The 23,435-nt window shown below is 35.7% G+C and overlaps 1 protein-coding gene across 1 annotated transcript in view; it reads right to left on the bottom strand.

The window, feature by feature from the left end:
- Window positions 1-23,435, bottom strand: part of MAGI3 (membrane associated guanylate kinase, WW and PDZ domain containing 3) — a 104,772-nt gene that overhangs the window by 7,210 nt on the left and 74,127 nt on the right. The window contains exons 12-19 of the mRNA XM_081949175.1: window positions 22,247-22,338; window positions 19,929-20,121; window positions 16,262-16,450; window positions 9,627-9,812; window positions 6,910-7,012; window positions 5,553-5,655; window positions 2,246-2,389; window positions 151-289 (exon numbers count right to left, since the gene is read on the bottom strand). Of these exons, the coding sequence (XP_081805301.1) occupies window positions 151-289; window positions 2,246-2,389; window positions 5,553-5,655; window positions 6,910-7,012; window positions 9,627-9,812; window positions 16,262-16,450; window positions 19,929-20,121; window positions 22,247-22,338 (1,149 nt within the window). The remainder of the gene's footprint in view (window positions 1-150; window positions 290-2,245; window positions 2,390-5,552; window positions 5,656-6,909; window positions 7,013-9,626; window positions 9,813-16,261; window positions 16,451-19,928; window positions 20,122-22,246; window positions 22,339-23,435) is intronic.

Genomic DNA, 23,435 nt, shown 5'->3' with positions numbered 1-23,435 from the left:
ATCCAACTTATAAGAAAATATTTAAATAGGTCATTTATAATTTTCTAGAGTTTCAACATCTAGTTATTCAAATTACCAATAAATACATCTGTACTGTGTTGAATATATCAGTTGTAGCTTATACACTCAATAGTTGGGCTCCCACCGTACCATGGTCTGGTATTAATCCAGTCCCTGGTCGCAAAAGGAGAAGAACTTTATTTCCTCCAGACTGAATCAATTCAATGGCTCGAGTATGGGTAATTCCTTGTGTAGGTTCACCATTGATTTCAACAATCTGGTCACCAACCTGAGGAGAAAAGCACCTTCATTAAGTTGTAAAAAGTTATTTTCCTTGTTAGCATTTTGTTTATACTTACTTAAACATTCTACCTTATGTTATACTTAACTGAAACCCAGTTAATAACATTGACATTATCACAAATATTAGAATAACCCATAACACCACTCATTTCTTAATATAAACTTGATCCTCACCAGGGACCACTCAAGTTACTCTTCAGATAATTCAAAAAGACTCAAGCTTTATGAATTGTACCCGACGTAAGGCTATGAATGGCTATCAGGTTGGAGATGATCTACAGTTTACTGTATAAACTGGCAATCTATATACCTATAAAAACTAATGTGAAAGTATGGGTAATATTCCATATGGCTAGAATAAATACATAACAGAAGGAAATATGCATATATTCTTCCCATTTATTATGAAAATCAGAATTTGGGAAGTGTTTCTGAAAAAGATGGGATTCTAGAAAGAAAGAGAAAAAACTTTGAAAAGAAGCAGACTGGACAGTATCCAACAAAAATATGAATTAGTGGGGTCTAAAAGGCTAGTTAAATGTGAGTCCCAATACTTATTCTCAGGCTCTATCTTCTCTCTATAAAACACTGTCCATTATGTATAAAAAAAATTAAATGTGAAAATGTGAAACTAAGCTTCTGCTGTTCAGCTCTACAGCTCAGCAGGGGAAAAAGTGAAAAATGAGACTCCCAATACTTCTAAACTATTGAATTTACAAACTTGAAATGTAATCCTCAGTCTGAGAACTATCACATTAAATTCTACTTATTTTCCTATCAGTAATTTCTATTTTCTTAGCTAAGGATGCTCAAGTGATTGCAGACTTAACACGAAAGTTCTGATGCTAATATGTTTTTTCAAAACAATAAAAAGAACATGTTAACACTCAGGTTTGATGTATTATGGTACTTGTCTATACAGTGGTTTCAACTGTTTGAAAATCATCACACTTGGTACTCAACGCATTTTGATGCAAACATTTCGTTTCAGTTTGTTTGGTACTCAACACACAAACTAGAACTTGTCAGTTCGGCTGCCTTATGACTCACTACATTATTCCTGGGGAAAAATTGTTTAGCACTCTTTAGTTTTTGGTACTCAACGTACCTCCTGGAACCAATTAACGATGAGTACTGAGGTACCATGAGTACTGAAGTACTGTACTATGTCTGATCATTATATGAACCCCCAAAAATGTGAATACCACATGGGCCAAAAAAATATGAAGCACATTCCTAAGAAAGATGACTAACCGATTATTTGCAATGGCATTAGCAGATCTGTGATCTCTACAGAGGAGCATCTAGTTCAGCTACTGTAGCTGAACAAGAAAGAAAAAAGTTTCCAGAAAACAGGGTTTTTCCTGAATTTCATTAATATGTTAAAGGAGAGAAAAGCATGTTTATTGTATGCTTAATGCACTACTTTTGTTCCAATGTGGGGCGACACTCGATAAGCATGCATACTAAAATGTATTAAGTGCATTACACTCTTAAATGCTCTTATTATATGGACTCAACATAAGAGATCTGGACAAAACTCCAATGCAATCCTTGAATTTGGTTACTGTCTCACTTTTCCTTCCATAGCAGAGCATATTTTATGGTGACTATGTTCCAATGAATTTGCTGTAAAAGCTTGTTAGATAGGGTCTTTTTACAAAAAAATATAATTGAATTTTCATGACCAGAGTTAATTCATTTAAATATTTCTGCCTCAAGAATTCTCTCCTCCAATTGCCAAAGCTGGGTTAGATTAAACACAAGTATAAATTTCAAAATATTGCCTGAAAATAATTGCATCAATTTACATTTAATAAAAATGGTAGAGAACAGTATCAATACTTATACATGGAAATATATTTTAAAATATGAAATTACTATTAAATTAGCTTTTAAAAACAATAGTTGATCTAACCAAATAAGGCTAATACAAACTTACATGAATTCTCCCATCTTTAATGGCAGGCCCTTCTTCAGCTAGTCGAAGAATAAATAGCCCCATATTATACTCTTTTCCACCACGAAGGCTAAATCCAAAGCCTCGAGGTCCTCTCTCCAGTTCTACTGGATAACAACCAGGATTCTGTGCAAATAATAGATATGCAAATTAAAATTATATTGGGAAACACTTTAAACTCTTCATTAGAAAAAAAAACAATTTCCTAAATTCAAATAAATTTTATGGCAATTATTAATGTAATGATATTTGCTATGTTTGACATTATAGTAATATCTGTACTAATTCGACATGTAAATTCTACTTTTCCTGTGGCAATAGCAATAGCACTTAAGACTTATATACCGCTTAATAGTACTTTACAGTCCTTTCTAAGCGGTTTACAGAGTCAGCATATTGCTCCCAACAATCTGGATCCTCATTTTACTGATCTCGGGAGGATGGAAGGCTGAGACAATCTTAAGCCAGTCAGGATCGAACTTCTGGTAGTGAACAGAATTAGCCTGCAATACTGCATTCTACTACACCACCATGACTCTGTAAATTTTAGAAAGCTATCACTTCCTGTTCTGAAAGGATATAAGGCCTTTTATGCTTTTCCATAACTGAAGTATGAGCAAAAATTCAGTTCAAAAATCCTGGTTGATGTCTTTGATAACATTGTATTCCTTTTTTTCTTGTTACACATGGACATCTAGAATACTGAAAATTAGTGGGAAATAATGGCACTCATTTTTTCCACTAAATATTACACATTAAAATTTCAATGCATAAGAAAAATAAATGGGAACATAATGCTAGATATAAAATAACATAAGCATCTAGACTGATTTGTATTGATCAAATTCCATGGGATTCATCTACCAATATTTTTTTTCTCCATCAAAATAATTAACAGAATCTGAGGATTATCTTGAGATATGCTCTCTACATATTTTGGTGATACCTTTTTAAATTTCTAGTTTCAAATACATTAAGAAACTGATAATATACCATATTATAAACACTAACAAAACAGACTGGATTGAATTCAACAGATTTAATGCCTTCTTCAAGAATTAATACACCATCAGGGTGAAGGCTTTTGCATTCTAAGGATACTATGACTTATAGTGCTGAAAGTGTATTTTCCCAGAAAAAATTACTCATCATAGTCAGGTCACAGATTAGGGTCATTAAATATGATTCATTGAAGAAGGAAATGGTAAACTACTCCAGTGTTTTGCCAAGAAAAACAGACATTCATAGGCATGACAATGTTAGAAGACGACCGCCTTCCCCCCAAGTTGGAAGGTATCCAATAAACTACTGAAGAGTATAAATAGTCTATGATGTGGATGGAGTGCAACCAAAAGCATATCAGATGCGGTACTGTCCAAGAGCAAAAAAGTGTGATGCTACAAATAATTCAACTAAACCAAACTTTAGTTCCAAACATGGAAATGCCAAGATTAAATATTGACATTTTGGGAATCAATGAATTGAAATGGAATGAGTGACTTCATATTAGAGGAAAATCAGATCTTTAACTATGGACAAATAGAGAAGAATAAAAAATAAAGTAGATATTACGGCTAACAAAAGGAGTAGATGGATGGATGGATGGATGGATTGATGGACAGACAGGCAGTACAGTTGGAAAAATGGAATTAAAATTCAATATAAAGAAGATCATAGAACCGTGATGAACCTATGGCACAAATCGACTCAACTAAGCTCTACCACGCATGCATGCGCCTCTCCCACCTCCAGCTGGCTTTGGGGTCTCTGCCGTGCATGCGCAGGGCACATGCTGGAGATGTGAACGCATGTGGGGGGGCAGGGGTTGTGTGAGCATGCATGGGGGTCCTGCATGCATGCGCAAGGGATGGGGGAACATGGGGCCCATGCAAGGGGTCACATGCGTATGCACAGGGGAGCACACATGGGGCACATGCGCATGAGTGGGGTGTGCTGTGTGCACACACATGAGTGGGTGTGGAGAGGCACACGTATTGCATTATGGGTGTGCACCCATGCGCGCTTTCGGCACACCATGGCAAAAAGGTTAGCTATCACTGTCATAGAACAACCACTTATAGAATTGATAATGAAGATATTGAAGTGATAGATAGCGGGTTTTTTTTAGGATCAATGATCTACACTAAAGAAACAAGTACCAAGAAATATGACACAGACTATCACTTGATAGGACATCCTTGAAAAATAGTCAAATTCCATGAGGTCTCCATTCATACAAAGATCAGAATAGCACAAACCATGCTACTCCCTGTGGTATTCTATTTTATACATAAATTTTATTAAATGCACTTTAAAAGAATGAAAACAATTCAAACAAATATTGAAAGTGAAAAGAGACATAAAGTAAGTGTAGAAAGAAGTTCAAAGAAAGACTTGGAAAAAAGAAAGAAAAAAGTTATAAAGTGGCTTCTGATCTTCTTAACAGTGGTTACAAGTATATGTATACTTTATTCTCTAAGATTACAAAATAATTTCCTGCTTTCCATAGTTTACTCTTTCAAATAACAAGTTCAGTTTTTTTCTTTTCTCAGCAAAAAATCCACAAGGGATTTCCAGTGAATAATAAACACAACAATTTTTCTAAACATGTCAATTACGGATTTATGTTAATTCTGTCATCTTTACCAGCCCTTCCTCGACTGCTGATATTTCAGAGTCTTTCCATTTTTGTGCATATAATAATCTTGCAGTAGTTGTAACAGAAACAATCTTCCACAATTCTTTTCTAATTATATATTTCCTTTTCTTATCTCTTGGTTTTGTGTGATAAAGCTAATAAAATATTTAGAAGCAGAAGAAAAAAACTATCTCAGCATAGTGGGTAGAAAAAGGGCTAAAACAACTAAGCAATTCACAATTTAGAGACCATAGTATTTCTAAGGATTATATACAGAAGAAATATACATAGTATTTCTAAGGATTATATACAACCACAGGTTGGATTTAATTAAGATGCATCTTCATATGCCTACCTACTACTTAAAAGTTTGTATTATGATCAGGAAGAGTTAAAATATGATCAGGAAGAGTTAAAATATGGAACTAACTGGCTCAAAAATGGGGGGAAATCATGCCAATGAGACACACTGTCATCTTATTCATTCAAAGATATTTAATTAGCCTTCCTACAATATCTGGAATATTACACTGACTATCCAGTGTGCAAGAGATTGGCCCTTCCTTCAGCATCTATTATTAGCAGAAGAGTTAACTCCTATATACTAAAAAAAAGTTTAATAGCTACTTTCTAGTGAGTATATTTATATACCTGAGAAGGTGTGCTCCCTCCAAGAGACCCAACAACTTCAGTTAATGAGAAGTGCTTGTAATTGTTGCATTGTTCTTTTCCGCCATCAGCTTCTATAGCACCCCTGAAGTATAAGGAAGCATATGGATCGTTACAAGGGCCTCTGTTGAGTTCTCCCTAAAGGAAGATTAGAATGGATTCCTAAAGGAATTTACCAAATATAAGCCAGGTTCCAAAGTTCAGCCATAGAAACATATTCTTCACATACAAAATTAAACAGGCTGTACATATTCTTGTACATATTTCATTTCTTGTATTTCCTATTCAAATTCTTTGAATTAATTTTGAACTAATTCATAACATTAAAGAATAAAATTTGAAATTGAAAGGACTGGCCAGAATGTGCTCCAATTTCTTAAGAGGAAATGCTGATTTCCCATTAGTCCATTTCCTATCAGAGTACAAACTATGTTTTGAATGAAAGTATTAACATTAGAATTAAAAAAGAAATGTGCCACAAATTTTCTTTGAGATTAAAATGCCATTGTATACTGAAACAATCTGCAATGCCCTGAAATAGTTGTTATTTATTTGTAATGTATGTATTCTGTTAATGTTTATCATTTTCTCTCAAAAATATATGTTGAACATTTGTGAAAATTGCACAAAACTATGATAAATTTCCATTATTTTCAATGGACATATTAAAACACCTGCATTTTATAAATATTTCAATACAAAAAAGAATTTAAGGAAAGTTGTATACGATAAATGCATTATTTCCAACTTTTAAAAAATGCAGAACATTTGATGAAATGGAATATTATATCAATGAACTCTCACTAATATGGGCCATATTAAGATTGGATGAAGTATCTTTAATCAAGTAACTTTTTCTGAGATAATTAGAGCTACATGGCAGAAGGAAAATGTTCATTTCTAACATCCATTTTTATAGCATGAATAATTATAACTTCTCACAGAAGCTCTTTAATCTTTTATCAGTTTTATTTTGTTCATTTTCCTCTTCCAGAGGACTTTTTCTCTTTGGCGTTCATTTAAATAAATCTGCAGTTTGAAGTCTCTGATATTGAAGCCTATTACATGACAAGGAAATTAATAGTAAAATGCCAAAAGATGATAAATGCAGACTATTCTGTAAAAAATATACGTACACAACAAGTAAGAAAAACATCATAGAAATATTTCTCCTGGCAATATGAGGGACAACATCTCCTGCATTCTAACTAGAAAATTAGTCTGAATAATGAAACAAATCTGAGGAACTGGAAAGTTCTTTTGCTGCCTTTACAAAAAAGAAGTTAGGTATTTAATTTCATTTTCATGTTTATATGTGGTCTAAAAATGAAGTTTGTACCTGTCAGTAGACACAGAAGAAGCTGGAACTGGTCCAAGAACTCGATGTTGTACAATTGGACTCTGTCTGGCAGAGTTTGCTCCTGATGGGGGACCACGGTGCTCTAATGAAGATACAAGTAGCTGATTAGATACATAATATATTAGCAGTACTAAAATAAGGATAAAATAAAATCTTGTTAAATTGTCTTTTAAATACTGAGAATGCTTTGATGAACAACATTTTTGTCAGCTTAGAATGCTGAAAGATAGAGATCAAGGCAGTAGCAAATTATCTCACTAAAAAGTGAAAATTGGATAGTTATTTGGGATAAGGGAGGTTGAGGAAAAGAGAGTGGCACTGTTTAGTTCCACACTCATTAATGCTTCTCTTTATCAGAAGGAAAGGCAAGAATTTCTGATGAGAGGTTATCTACATTCCAAATATAAAAACGAAAGGCTTTCTATGGTTATCTCTCTTTTAATTACACAATGATGATAGAACTTAGCAGAGGATCTGCAATGAAAATATTTTATGCAATAAATTACAACAACTTTGCTAACTAGATCCTATACTGTGAAGACTTTGTAAGTTAGCATCCATTATCTCAAACTCAAGTCCCTGAAAAGGACTAACTAGACAGCGATGGTGAACCTTTTTTGGCTCGTATGCCATAAGCGGGGGAGTGCAGGGGGGGTCGTGTGCGGGCATGTGCACGCCCATAATTAATGTGCTACACCCCCCAGCGTGCATGCTCCCCTCATTTTTGCATGCTTTTTTTGCCCTCCCCAGGCTCCAGAGGCTTTATAGGAACCTGGGGAGGACGAAAACAGCTTCCCCCACCCCCCGGAGGCTTCAGGAGCTTCCCTGAAGCATTCAGAGCACAAACAACTTCCGGTTTGTCCGTTGGGTCATTTTTCGTCCTCTAGAGCTTTCAGGGAAGCCTCTGAAAGGCCCCTGAAGGCTCCGGAGGGCTTATCTGGAATGACCTCCCCCCAGATATCAGGACAACGCCCGATCTCCGCTCCTTCCGCACGAAACTCAAGACCCACCTGTTCCAACTAGCCGGCCTGGCTTAACTAGAACTTTCTAACCTCCCTGGCAATTTTAATATTTTAAATGTAAATTTTGGGGGTTTTAACTGTTTTAATTGTTTTAATTTATTGTTATTTATTTGAACCTAGTGGCTTCCATTTGTATTTGACTGTTAAATATTGATGTCACCTCCTCCATGCCACACTTGTATTTTGATTTAACTGTACGTCGCCCCGAGTCCCTTTGTGGAGAGGGGGCGACTGATAAATCGAAATAAATAAATAAATAAATAAATTAAACCAGACCTATGAGCAAACCGGAAGTCCATTCATGAACTTCTGGTTTGCCCATAGGGCAAGATTTTTGTGCTCCGGAGGCTTCAGGGAAGCTCCTGAAGCCTCTGGAGGGCCTCTGGGAAGGTGCCGTGGGGGGGCTGTTTTCGCCCTCCCCAGGCTCCTATAAAGCCTCTGGAGCCTGGGGAGGGTGAAAAATGGTTTTAAAAAAGGCTGAACTCAGCTGTCAGGAGAATGCCTCGTGTGCCCTGACAAATGGCTCTGTGTGCCACCTGTTGCACCCGTGCCATAGGTTCGCCTTCCCGGAACTAGGAGAATCAAACACAGAAATATACTGTATTTTCAGAGTATAAGACACAGCAAGGTTCTGAAGAGGAAAATTTTTTTAAAAAGTTTTGGCACTCTGCAAACCTTCCCAAAACAGCCCATTTTTCACGACAATGGGCTTGTTTTTTTTTTTTCCAAAAAAAGGGCATGAATAGCCCTTAGGAGGTTTGTAGAGTGCTCCTGGGGGGTGGGCCCCCCAAAAATGAGTTAAAAAGGCCCATTTGTTTGCAAAAACAGGCCAATTTTTTGTCACAAAAAGGGCATGGATAGCCTTTAGGAAGCTTATAGAGTGCTGCTGGGGGCTGTGGGGGGCAAAAACGGGTCGTTTTCTGCTCATTTCTGCCCTCCCCAGCCCCCAGGAACTCTCTGAAAGCCTTCTAAAAGCTATGCGCGGCCATTGTGGTGAAGGGGGCGGGGTTTCGGGAGGCAAAAAATGCTATTCAGTGTATAAGACGCACCCAGATTTTCAGCCTCTTTTTTGAGGGAAAAAGGTGCATCTTATACTCCAAAAAATATGGTAGCCTTTGTAGCTTTCTTAGTCAAGTATTTTAAGAGACTTCTAAATTGACATTTCCAAGACCCTTTTAGAAGCAGCCCCTGTATAATGTCTAAAGATGAATAATTAGTGTAAGCGAATTAACACATCACTGTTAAAATGAATTTACTAAGAAATGGTACTAAATTATAGTTTACTGGTCTTCATGTAGTTTATTATGGCTTCAGATTATTATTCAACATCTCTACATCATACCTAATGAACCAAGACAGAGCTTTTACTGTTTCTATTTTTTTTCAAATAATTTGACTCAATAGTTTCTTACACATCTTCAACATCATGTGGGAATAAGCAGAATTTTGCAGAACTTAATTAATACCATAGGACCAAGGAGAAATCCTTAAAAACCTAACTGACTTCCTTGCTATGAATGAGCCACTAGAGGTACAGTACTCTCAACCTTCAATCTAGCTAACATATGCAAACATATTTTTACAACTGTTGCTGAAAAATACTGATATTGCCACCATGTTGAAGACGTAAACAAATGCAACTTCAGTGAATAGCAACATAACAATAATTCTTACCTTCTTCAGCAATAACAGTGAGTGTGACAGTATTCCCTGCATCTTTGATCAGCTGCACAATATTTTCATGTGACAAGTCTATAATTGATTGCCCATTCACTGCAGAAATTCTATCTCCTACTTTCAGTTTTCCACACTGATCAGCTGGACTCCCATCTATAACACGTCCAATCTTATGAGGAATTACTAGGAAATGAACAATATAATATTCTGTATCACACATTACAGAAGCTTTATTTCATTATCATTTATGCAAATCACTGCACAACTGCATAGTATTGTTACCAGATTCATAACTTGATAGTAATATTTATAGTCTGCTTTATCTGTACTTAAAATTATTTTGGTTTTACACAAATTATTGTGTAAAATAATTATATTTATAATTATAAATATTATGGCTAAATTATTTCTCAAAGATTTCTAGAATTATGGTCTTGTAAAGATGATGAGACTACTGTTAAGAGATTTTTAACTCTTTCCTACAGTTACAAAAATCCTGAGACTTCCTTGGGAGAAAGAAGAGAATTATTTTAAATCTGTACAGTAATTTAATTTAAATTAATTAAATTACAATTGAGGAGAGACTGTGGAACTCTTCATGACCTTTATAACCTAATTACAAGCAAAAACCAATAGATTACTAATCATAAAAGGAGGTAGGGAGAAAAAGAAAGAAGAAAAACTCAGATGCAAAGTAGGAGATATAGGAAACATACCCAGGGTCAGCCACAAAAAACTAAATTCCCTATACACTAATGCTCATAGTTTAGGGAACAAACAGGGTGAACTTGAAATACTAGTACATGAGGGCAAGTATGTTATAGTTGCCCTTACAAAAACTTGGTGGGGTGATACTCATGACTGGAATGTACTGATAAAAGGATATAAACTATTCAAAAGAAACAGACCTAACCAAAGAGGTGGTGTTGCTTTATATGTTAGATCACTTCCTCTCTACAAACACACACACACAAGAAAGGATGAAAGCCTTCCAGAACATATATTGGTCAACATAAAAGAAAAAAAAAAGGAAATGACATTGCCATAGGAGCATACTACAGGCCATCCAACCAAGCAGAAGATGACTAATCAGTTAACCAATGTATGTAGGAAACATACCACAATAGCAATGGGGGACTATCCTGACATGATCTGGGGGACAAACTCTGCAACAAGTGGGAGATCGAACAGACTCCTGACCCATCTAGTTGACAACTTCATCACCCAAAAGATAAAAAAGCCAACTAAGGGGACAGCTATACTGGAGCTTATTCTTACCAACAGCAAAGAGTGAAAGAGGGAATTTAAGTTGCAGGAACCTTAGGGGGGAGTGACCATTTTATATTAGAATTCAATATAAAAGAAACACAACCTCAAAATATAATCAAATCAGTGCCTTAGACTTTAAAAGAGCTGATTTTAACAAACTCAGAGAGCACTTGGGAAGAATTCCATGGATGAAAATCTTAAAGGTGAAATCAATTCAAAAAGCTTGGGAAACTCTGAAAAATACAATTATGAAAGCCCAGTCCAGTTCAATACCACTAAAAAAGAAAACCAAGAAAAAAACCAACATGACTGCACAAAGAACTCTCAAACCAACTGAGAGAAAAAAGGGATAAGTACAAAAAAATGGAAAGAGGGACACATAACTAGGGCATAACACGAACAAATAATTCAAATTTACGAAGATGAAGTTAGAAAAGCTAAGACTTTAAATGAAGTAAGACTTGCAACAAATGTCAAAAAAAAATGTTCCTCAGAGATCTTGGCCTGACTAATTAGTGTACGATATTACATTGCTCTTAAAAAAAAAGGAATTCAGTATTACACTTCATCTAAAAATAACAAACATAATAATAGTTAATTGATGATATTTATGCCAACTTCCTAAGAATGAAAAACACATAATCTTTGTGGAACATTTTAGAGTCATCATTTACTTCAGTACATTTAACACTAGAATCTCTTTTCAGCAAAAGCATTTTTTCTATAATACTTCCATTGTCATAGATCAGTTTTGGATTCATAGTTACAAATGAGATTTGTTAAACTAAAAGGAAAAAAGATGAAGATAAAAGCTAGAATATAGTTTGGTTTGCAATTTTTAGCTCATCTTTTTTCTTCCTATGAATACGCATGGTTGAGAAATAGCAGTTTCTCAGCAGTTTAGGCTTTCAGGTAGCATATAAACTGAGATGATCTTGGTGAATTTTTTTACATGAAACATGCCACATGATTACAATATTTGTAAAAACACCTTTAATGAATTATTAGTTAGTGCTTAGTATCCTGAGAATGAAATCAAAGTAGGACCTATCCACAAGAGCATTGTCTTGTTTGCAGTCATAAAAGAAGATGAGCAGCTGAAAGGATTCATGCAGAATCATGCTCTCTCTACTATGCCTCTACCAAGGCTTTGTAGATATAAATGTTGGGAGAATAAATAGGTGTTCATATTTAATATATTTTACACCAAAATCCTAAGTTGCAATATTTAGTGGCAAGAACAATCTTTGAATTTCTAGCTGATATATATTAAAATTACTGGATATCTGATATGATTCCCCAGAATTGCAGAATAATGCAGTTTAGCCCTCCTTAAAAAATCCAGATAAATGTTCCTCAGACAGCCTGGCATAATTTAATTAGACCGCAACAGTGTTCACCCAATATTTAACCATTTTTCTTCAATAGTAAACATTAAATGATATCACATTTGATATGTGTGGTAGCCCATACACTGTAATAATATAAGGGAAGAATGAATTATATTTATCTAATCTTTATCTCTTTATCTTTAAGTATATAGGCATAAAATGTATTAAAGCTTTATTGTTTTGTTCTTTAAAGAAGGTCATTGATGGTGGTAGCTTCATAATAAAAAGTAACCAACTGTCAATATACACAGCCTTTCTTAGAATTGTTAATTCTATATGAACAAGGATGTGTATAAGCTTGATGTAATTACATTGAAATAAAATGAAAAATTTGACACTTAAAGTGCTACTAGATTACTTAGCAACTCTTCAAGTAGCATCTAACATTCAAGTCTGTCAAGTCTACAGCCAAAGTTATTTTTGTTAATTATAATTATGGTGTTAAATGCAGACATTAACACTTGAAATCATCTTGGAAATAGACTGAAAGTTAAGGGAAGCTATTCAAAATAGTAATGATTAAGTGACTAGCTCAGTTAAAAGTACAGGTAGTCCTCGACTTATGACCACAATTGAGACCAAAATTTCTGTTTCTAAGTGAAACATTTGTTAAGTGAATTTTGCTCTATTTTATGGCTTTTCTTGATGCATTTATTAAGGTCGTCACTGCAGTTGTTAAGTTAATAACAAAGTTGATAAGTCAATGTGGCTTCCCCCATTGACTTTGCTTGTACAAAGGTCGCAAAAGATGATCACATGACCCCAGGACACTGCAACTGTCATAAATATGAACTCTTTGCCAAGCATCTGAATTTTGATTACATGACCATTGGGATGCCACAATAATTGTAAATATGAAAAAGGTCGTAAGTCACTTTTTTCAGTGCTGTTTTAACTTTGGTCACTAAATGAACTGTTGTAAGTCAAGGACTATCTGTAGTTGTTTTTTACATGGTTCATCTCCATGAAGAAATTAAATCTTATAGGGTTAGAGTTAGTATTCAGATGTTCTGATGAAAAACGTTCTCATTATTTTTTCTTTTTATTTAAATACTTATTTTAATTTATTAAACTTGTATGCCACCCATTTCACCAGATATGACTCTATTATAAAAATATTCAAATATGTTGGAGCTTTTCCTATAGAGTGGGTGTGTATTGCAACATTCTCCTGACCTATTTGTCAGAGTCTCTGCATATCTGCAATACTGAACATAGAGTAATAAAGTTGGAAGAGACCTTGGTGGTCTTCTAGTCCAACCCCCTGTTCAAGCAGGAGACCCTATACCATTTCAGATAAATGATTGTCTAGTCTTTTTTTGAAAGTGTCCAGTGATAGAGCACCCAAAATTACTGAACAGAAGTTGTTCCAGTGGTTGTTTGCTCTCAGTCAAGAAATTTCTCCTTAGTTCTAGGTTGCTTCTCTCCTTGGTTAGTTTCCATCCATTGCTTTTTGTCTTGCCTTTTGTTGCTTTGGAAAATAGTTTGACACTCTCATCTTTGTCGGAACCCTTAAAATATTGGAACATTGCTATTATGTCTCCCCTAATCCTTCTTTTTGTTAGATTAGAAATACCCAGTTCCTGTAACCATTTTTCGTATGTCTTAGCTTTCAGCCCCCTGATCATTGTTATTGCTATTCTCTGCACTCTTTCCAGAGTGTCAGCATCTTTTTTATATTTTGCTAACCAGAACTGGATGCAGTATTCTAAGTGTGGTCTTAATAAAGCTTAGTAAAGTGGTACTAGAACTTCATGTGATCTTGAGTCTATCCCCCTATTAATGCAGCCTAGGATTGCATTTTTGGCTGCTGCTGCACACTGTGGGCTCATATTTAAGTGATTTGCATTCCTAATCATTTACAGTTCTGTTTTTGGTAAGTTGAGCATTGTTTTCTTTTTGTGTGAAGATGCAAAGTATGAATTAAGCTGTTTTGTTTTCTCTCTACTTCCTGTTACTTCTTTGCCGTCTTCGCCATTAGAGGACCAATTGCTTCTTTGTCTTTTTTTTTCATGTGTTGAAAGAAACTTTTTACATATCTAAGTCTTTATGAAGGACTAAACTGTGTTTTACATTATTCATAAGATTACACAGGAAAACCTTGCTTAATTATTAACAATAATTTCCTGTTTAATGATTAGACAGTACAGATATGCAAGGCATCTGAACATGAATCTTCAATGCATGGAACTGTACTTTTGGGCATCTGGATCTCTGTGTTCCAGAAGGAACTGTTAAGGGAGAAACAGTGGGAAAAAGCCAAGGACATTAGCAGAGTGGTTAAGGATAGACAAAGAAATAAAAGTGCTAAAAAGATTAGACAGGGGATTGGTGAGCTGGTTGAATATGCTCTGTTTAAAACAAAGGACACTGACATTGATAACTCACAGAGTGATATGAGGAAGGAAAGCACAAAGGAGGTTAGAAAGAGGTAAGGGTGATGTATTTCTAATCATTCCGTAAGACACTTCCAGGTATTATTTTTTTCATCTGAAACCTGGAATAAATAGTGTGAGCTACTTACAGCCATGTATGTAAGATGGGCAGCTATATAAATTGAATGGATGGATGGATTGATGATGAATGAATGAATATGTAGGTTTTGATTCTGCCAAACAGTAGTTCACATGAAATGGTTCAGCTGAACTTCCAAAACAACTCATTTCCCATTTCATGTACACTCATACTTGTAAATTTGATAACTGAAATTAGTCTTTTAATGTAGGAAACAAGATTAATTTATAATCAAAAAGATTCAGAGAACTGAATTTACATTTTACAAAAAGCAAATTAAGAAAATATTATGAGCCAAATATAAATATACCAAATCAAGTCTACATTTTGTTCCAATTTTAAGAGCAGATGTAACAAAACCAATAATCTGTGGAAAATACTGTACAATCTACCCCAATACAACTCCGAAATATGCCTTACTCATACAATGTAAAAAAATCTAATTAAGAAATGTCTACTCTTTATTCTCTTCCTTAGCCATCTGAATAGGAAGCCAACCAAATAGTTTGTTTGAGTAACAATCCAGGATTAGGATCAAATTTAATAGGAATCTTTTCCTTGTTGGACCCTAATTAGTTTGGCCATGTATAAAACGTATAGGAAACTTGGACAGCAATCAACTTATGTGCATTTATTACTTATATACAACTAGAGAGAATTCTCAGAAAGTCTTATTTAACACTAGCTGATAACCTGGAATTGCCCGGGTATTTATTTATAGGAGAAAAATGTCCGGACCACACGTAATGTGTCATGTTGGATTTTCTCCCTTACTAGAGGGAGCCCCCTTATGGAGTACTGTGAAGCCGTTACCATGGCAACTCCACTACGCTGTACAGTATAAGCCATTTTACAGCAGTACAGTAGAAGCCATTTTAAGGAACAACAGGCTGTATCTTAATGGAACAGCGAGGGATGTTAGGGGTGTCTTACCCCCACAATATTTTTTTTCCAGAGTATCAAGCTGAAATTGCTCGAGGCGTTCCAGAGTTATGCTAGAACATACACACACACACACACACACATATTTTTATATATATAGAAGATTATATCTGAATGCAGTTAACTTCAAAGACAGCCTTAAACAAAGCACATTGCACTAAATATGTACTAGCCAGTTTAGATGCTACTAAAACATAGTGACAGGCATCATAGGCCACCATTATCCTCTCCTTCTCTCCCTCCAGCATGATAATAGCATTACCTGACACTACCACTATACAAAACAAATTTATTATTATACCCAAGAAAAAAGCAGCATATGAAAAATTGAGGATGTTTGTGCTTCAAAAGAACAAAACTGAATGAAAGAATTTGCCGATATAGAAAAAAATAACTTTGTGAAAGAAAGTAGGTTTTAAAATCTGGGTATTATATGTTCAAAGGTTTGAATAATGAAAACAAGCAACTCTAACTGAAGTACTATCATGAACAAAGCTGACACCTCATCCTACTTACCACCACGTGGTGGTTTATTCTTTGAGGTAAGGATCACAAAACCAAATCCTTCATTTTCCTTTCGTTGCAGTACTACATCATAAGCTTCTGGGAATTGTTTGTTGATTATCTCTTGTCGGTTAAGTCTAGGGGAGCCACTCTGGGAGATGAAAGGAACTTCAGATGTTATTTCTTCTGGTTGTTTATCAGCTAGGAACACCATAAACAGAAACAAATAAGCAAAAATGTTGATCAAAGCAAACATATATTATTGATAATCCATATGTGCAGAGCACTCAAAATTTAAAGAGAGATGTAACCCAGAATACATATATTCAATTTTATTCAAAAGGAATCAACAAACATATGCTATGCTAAGTTTAGCAACAGAAATAGCTTTTTCCAAACTGCTGCATACATTTTCAACGGAAGGATTACCAGCAGGTAATTTGAAAATGGAGTACTCATTAAACATTTAGAGACAGAAATCCATATAAAGTGTTCCTATTTATGTTCCTAGTATACATATAAATGCACACACATATACACATCATGATTTGTATCCCTAAGGAGGTAAACTGTTTTGTTGCAAATACATCTCCTTACAATGAAAAAGTCTTTCAATTTTCCACAAACGCTTTCATTGGAATTTCATATTGAATCCTACAATACTCATGGAAAATCTGTATCTGCTGTTGCATAAATCTGGGTACAGGTAGTCCTTGATTTACAATTATTCATTTAGTGACCATCTGAAGTTACAACAGCAGTGAAGAAAGTGACCAAATTTAGACACTTGGCCACTAGCTTGTATTTATGATGGATCATGTGATCCCCGGGGTCATGCAATCACCTTTTGTGACCTTCTAACAAGCAAAGTCAATGGGGAAGCCAGATTCACTTAACAACCATGTTACTAACTTAACAAGTGCAGTGGCAAGAAAGGTCATAAAATGGGACAAAACTCACTAACAACTCTCTTCCTTAGCAACTGACTCAATTGTGGTTGTAAGTAGAAGACTGCCTGTACTTGCACGGTAGATATAACAAACTAACATTCTGTCTCTTAAATTCCTGGAGCATTACATTTTTATTTTGCCTGGCTGGCTGGTTAGAATGCATGTTACAGTGCTTTTAACAATTATCCCAGCTCCTCTGAGGCCACATTATTCTCCTCATAGAAAAGGAATTGGAGGATAATGACAATTAGTCAGCCATGCCAATATCCCACTACAGGGAGTCCTTGGTTAATGATTCCTCATTCAGTGATTGTTTAAAATTACGATAGAAGAAATGACCACACAGATCCTTTTAATAGCTCAACTACTGGATAATAATAAAGCAAGAAATTCATATTTACAGATTACACAGTTTGATCCTGCATATTAAGGGTTCTGAAGAGTGACTAAGAACTTATCCCATTGTGGAAACCTTTTTTAAAATACAAGCTGTATTTCAAAATACAAGCTGTGGTTTACTGGGGTGTAGCAAGCCAGACCAATAAACCTCAGAGCAGTTATATCAACCCTGAACCAAGTGAAAGTAATGTGCAGTAACTATTGAAGCATGGGTATATTTTTTTCTATAGACATTTTTGAACGAGTGATCCATATTTAATTCAATGTGATCATTTTTATATATGTATTAGTTTTTATGATAAATTATGATTGTCTTTTGTTATAATAGTTCAGGGCAGCTTATAAAAATACTATTAAGGTTACTAGTAGAATGAGAAAGCAGAACTGATATTTCAAAACAAATCTGAATGTGCAAAATGGTTCATATATAAATTAACCCATGAAGAAAACAGCTGCTTTAGGGTAGTTTGTGCCTGAACTGAAATATATACATTTGGACTGGCTATAAAACAACAAAATGGTGCCATTTTTCTCTGGATGTAGATTGAAATGTAAAAATATTCTGGGCAAAAATGTTTTGGTGGGAGGAAGAAGAATGTGAAACCGTCAAGGACGCCCATGGTTTTAGGACCCGAGGAGAGGGAGAGAAAAGAAGGTGCTAAGTTGACAGGAAGGTAGGCCAACTGGTGGGACATCTTGAGTTTGCACATCTGAGGAATAGCAAGGAAGGAAGAGAAATGAAGACAATGGGAAGACTGGGCAAATGAGATAAGATATATTATGTGAGGGCAGAACCGGATGGCATTGAGACCCAGCCTTACCCTATTTGTCACAAATAATCATTTAAGGATATCTTCAGGTTTTGTCTTGGACCAAAACTAAAAACAAAAGAAGTTTTGGATTTTGTTTCTTGTGAATCATGGCAAACTGGAATAGTACAGAAAGATCTCCATAATATAATGTCTTGGTTTCAGGTGCCGAACAGTTTTCTGTTTCAGGCACACTTCTAATAAAAGGGCACCATGTTAAAAATGCATAACAGATATTATGGCAATGATAAACCTATGAGTCCTTTGCAACTTAACTACCATTCTAAAGGGCAATAAACTATAGTTTATTAAGCCACCATAAGCTACAGATGGTCTGCTTAATAAGCACCCTGTCAGTGATTATTTTAACTTATGACAGCACTGAATGGGTGGTATTTACAACCATTTCAAAGTTCCAGCCATTGCAGCATCCCCATGGTTATGTGATGGCAATCTGGATGCTCAGGAACCAGCTCACAATTACAACATTGTAGCATGGCATGTTAGCATGCATTGAAAACAGGTTTTTATTATTTTTTATGTTTTAACTGGTGGAATTTTGTAGTTTCTAAAATGATTTTATATGTCTTAATCTTTGATTAGAAGTGTCCAGATTTGGCTGAAAAGTGGGCAGTTATATAAGTGTTTTAAACAAACAAACAAACCGATCCCATTTACAACCTTCACAGAGGCTTCTGACAAGCAAACTCCGTAGAGAAGTCTCTTTTGCAGTTTTTACCCCAGTTTGTCTGAAAAGTTTGGTCTGCTTTCTATACCAAGATTATGTTTGGTCTGGAAAGCAATCAGTATACTTTGGAGTGTCACTTTTTGGTGAATCCTGGACCAGTTTAAATTTCTGTTTACACAGATTGTCTTTTAGAACCATCACATGAAGAGCTTATATTATAAAGTTTTCAAGTTACTAATACATGTGTTGTAAAAGTGTCTCTCCTTCAGGTAGCTAAAACATATAAAAAACCTCTTTACCATAGATATCACAAAGCTATTTAGCATCAATGCTAGATCCAGGATAACCCTCATCTTGAAACTTGATGGTTAAGAAGAATTACAACCCTGCACAGAACAAGTTTATGTTCCCAATTCTAAAAATCAACACTGGTTGATTTTTAAGTAACAATGCATGTAATTTATGCCACATGTGTTATGTGTCACAAAACATCTCTTTTGAAGCTGTATAGTGTTACCATGTGTATTGTCGTTTTGTAAAATCAAATCTCATTTTTGTTTTCATTCTATCCATTTGATAATATGAACAGACAAATGCAATGATTTTATAATTCCAGTTATCTTGTAGGAGACATTGTCAGCATAGAGATTTGACAGATAGATAGATAGATGGATGGATGGATGGATGGATGGATGGATGGATGGATATATAGAAGGTGGAAGAGAGAGGGAGAGAGACAGGAATATGGAACTACACATTTGCTTTAATCTTGCCATGATACAAAGTAGTACCAAATGCAAGAGTATACTTAATTAATAAGACAAGTCACATACCACCAAAGTAGATTTTCCTGCGAACAGTCAGCAGCACCTGTCCATTTCGTGCAGCGCTTGTCATTAAATCCAGAACTTGCTTATGTGATTTCCCTTTCACTGGGATTCCATCAATGCACATAAGCTCATCAGCAGCACGGAGTCTACCATCTTTCTCTGCTGCTCCCAGTGGGATGATTGCTCCAATGTAGATCTAGAGCAATATGGGATAATTATAGACTCTTAACACAAAATAAAGAAAACAGGTCTGACCTATGTCTGAGTTAGTCAGAATCCTACATATCATTTTGTCTAAAAATTAAGTATATGTATATATTTGTGATCAGTTGTAACCTAAACTGAAGGTGGACAAATAAAATAAAATTTCAGATAACTAAATATGTAATTCATAGATTAAAGTCTTAGACTTCACAAGAACCTGTGCACCAAAAGCCAGAAAAGTATTTCCAACTGTGATTTGTTTGTAAACAGATGACATCAGTAAATACAATATATTGTATAGACCAGTGTTGGCGAACCTTTTCAGCACCAAGTGCCAAAATGGGAGTGCATGCGCACGTGGAGGAGCACCAGAAACTGGAAGAGCAGCTTCCCGGTGCGCACATGCGGGAGTGGCAGAAACCGGAAGAGCAGTTTGCTATCGCGCATGACTGGTCTTTTGGTTTCTGGCGTATATGCGCATGCGAAGACCAGCTGACTGGCCCACATCCACGCACCAGAAACCAGAAGCTCAGCTCACAAAATGGCTGCCATGGAAGATCTGTTTATTCATAATATAATTGTCATAGTGAGCATTCAGCAATCTCAAAATTCTTGGATACCATAGCATAACTACCACATCTATAATCCTTAATATGACCTTGTGGAACTTCAAAGTATTCCTGCAAGTAAAAATATTAAAGATTGGTACTGGATCGTAATATGGTCCCTTCATTCTAATTTTTTTAATGATAAAAATAAAAGACAGGTGAAACGGCTTTTTTTCACAGAACATTATCACATTTTAAATTTAACTTAAATGACACTTTATACCAGTGATGGTGGGCCTATGGCACGCGTGCTAGAATTGGCACACAGAGCCATCTCTCCAGACAGGCCAGCCATCACCCATTGCTCTTCTGGATTCCAGCGTGTACATGCGCACCGGCAAGCTGGTGTTCGCGCACGCAGGAGTGCCAGAAACCGGAAGAGTAGTTTGCCATCGCGCATGCCTAGTCTTCTGGTTTCTGACATGCATGCACATGAGAAGACCAGCTGGCTGGCGCACATCCACGCACCAGAAACCAGAAACTCAGCCTCCTGGCACGTGCATGCCTAATTCTTGGAAAACATAATGGATACATTTAAATCAAACCACTCCTTTTGCAATTGCAAAGTTTTATATTATACTGAAAATTGGCCATGTGGAATAACTGTAAGTACTCCTTAGCTTTTCAGAGCAATGTTTCCCACTATCACTACCATCATACTATACATTGCAAAGCAGCATTTGAGAATCAGGTAACGTTTTGGAGCTGTACATGATGCAAAATGGAACTGCTTAAATTGCCATCACTAGATGATGTGGTTAACGTGCTTTAGGATCACATTGCTTAGTGATGACAATTCCAACCCCAATAGCTGTTGTAATTCAAAGATTAACTGTACTATCAACTACAACTGCAGTTGAAATGCTACTAGTAATACAAATTGGCAGTTTAAATCCTGCTATAGTTCTTCATCATGGTGAGGATTGTTCCCAAGAAAAATGACCTAATGCCAAGAGTGTACACCAAGAATAAGTATCCCCAGAAGGTCATCCTGGCTGCCCAGTTAAAGCATACATTGGGCAACAGAAATATTGGTAGATATTAAGAGGCACATTATCACTTTACTGACAATCTCAGTCATTATTACATACTGTGTGGGAGAAGGCAATCTGAAAGCATTATTGTATTTTATAAAGAAAACCACACAGATAGACAAGATAAAGAGGCTGACAACATAATGTTGGAGAAGACTGGATGTCATTCAAGATGCTATTAAGAAAAGGAGAGGATCTCTTGGAGTATAAATAGTGTTTATTGATTAAAGCTTGATTAAAACCTTCAGGATATCTAGCTGCTGATGTTTCCTTGAAGAAAAAAGAAAATTCTTAAGCTGCAAAGACAAAATCATAATGGAAACATGGAACATTATTTGAAGCATCATCTGAAGAATCCGGTTGTGGGCAGTCTTTTCTGGAGAAAACCTATCTATATAGGTTTTCTAAGATAGACACTGACTTGTTGGCTTATAATCAATCAATTCAAATATAAAGTAATAAACACTCGACTTACTGACTGATCTTGACCATCTCCTCCAAGAACACGGAAACCAAACCCAGATTCTTGCTTTCGAAGGAAAACGTCTAAATCCTTTGTGTTTGGAGCTAGTAAAAATGGATGGGAAAGATATGTGTTAACAAGGGAGAACTATGTTTTGCCATTTAAAAACAGTATACACAAAAATTAAAACTAAATCATGTTATTTACTTAGAAGCAAATTACTCTCTAAAGATATTGTAAATAACATGGTTAACACACCTGCAAAATCAAATCATGAGTTAGAATGATTAACACTCCATTTGCAAAGAACAAACGTTTGACAAATTGTGCCTGTTTGAACACGTAGGATTTTTAAAATAAACAAGATTTTTTTTTGGTCTTTATAGTAATTCAGTTCTAGAAGTTTCAAACTACCAACTCATAGTTTGTTAGATCCATATAAAAATCAAACAAAATCCAATATAATATTTGTACAGGTAATCTTTGACTTACAATCACAACTGGACCTTGATTTGCATCGTAAGTTGATGCAGTCATAAAATGAGATGTCTTGTGACCACACTGAATTAGATGGCAATCCCAGGCCTGTCCACTGTGGTCATTAATCAAGATTAGTGGGCCATTGAGTGAATATTTAGATTACATTTTTATCGTACTTCTTTCACTATTTGTTAAAGGTTTTTTACATGGTCTTTTCTTTCTTCTCTTTGGCAATGTATGTATCTTCATTAATATTACTTTTGTGTTTTGCTCCTTTTTAAAATAATAAAAACCAATAAGTACCAACCCAAGCCAAGTCCCTCCAGGCTTGTTCTCTCTCAGCCCTGAGCCTTAGTAAGGTATCTTCCTGCAACTTCCCACCCCCACCTATTTCCTCCTCATCTCTGCCCTTTGGCTATTATGCGCTCTGCCTGGCAGGGAGGCAAACAGTCCCATAAAAGGCTCCATGTGGCTCTAGGGTTGCTTGCCACTTCCTGGGAAGCCTTAGCTGTTCCATGCCCCCTCAGCAAGTGTCAACAAGCATTCATTTGCTGAGGTTTGGTGCCAAGCAGCAGCCCTCATGATATTCCCAGCAAGCATTAAATCACCCAGCTGCTTTCTCTCCCGGGTCATCACACCGACCTTTTGCACACAGCCACCTTAGGTAAAGCAAAAGCAACTTTGCTGCCTTTTTGGACCCTGCTTCTCTTCCAAATGTTTT

This window comes from Natrix helvetica, assembly GCF_964273705.1.
Source record: "Natrix helvetica genome assembly, chromosome: 3".
Classification (NCBI taxonomy): Eukaryota; Metazoa; Chordata; class Lepidosauria; order Squamata; family Natricidae; genus Natrix; species Natrix helvetica.
This window is presented reverse-complemented; position numbering and strand designations above follow the sequence as displayed.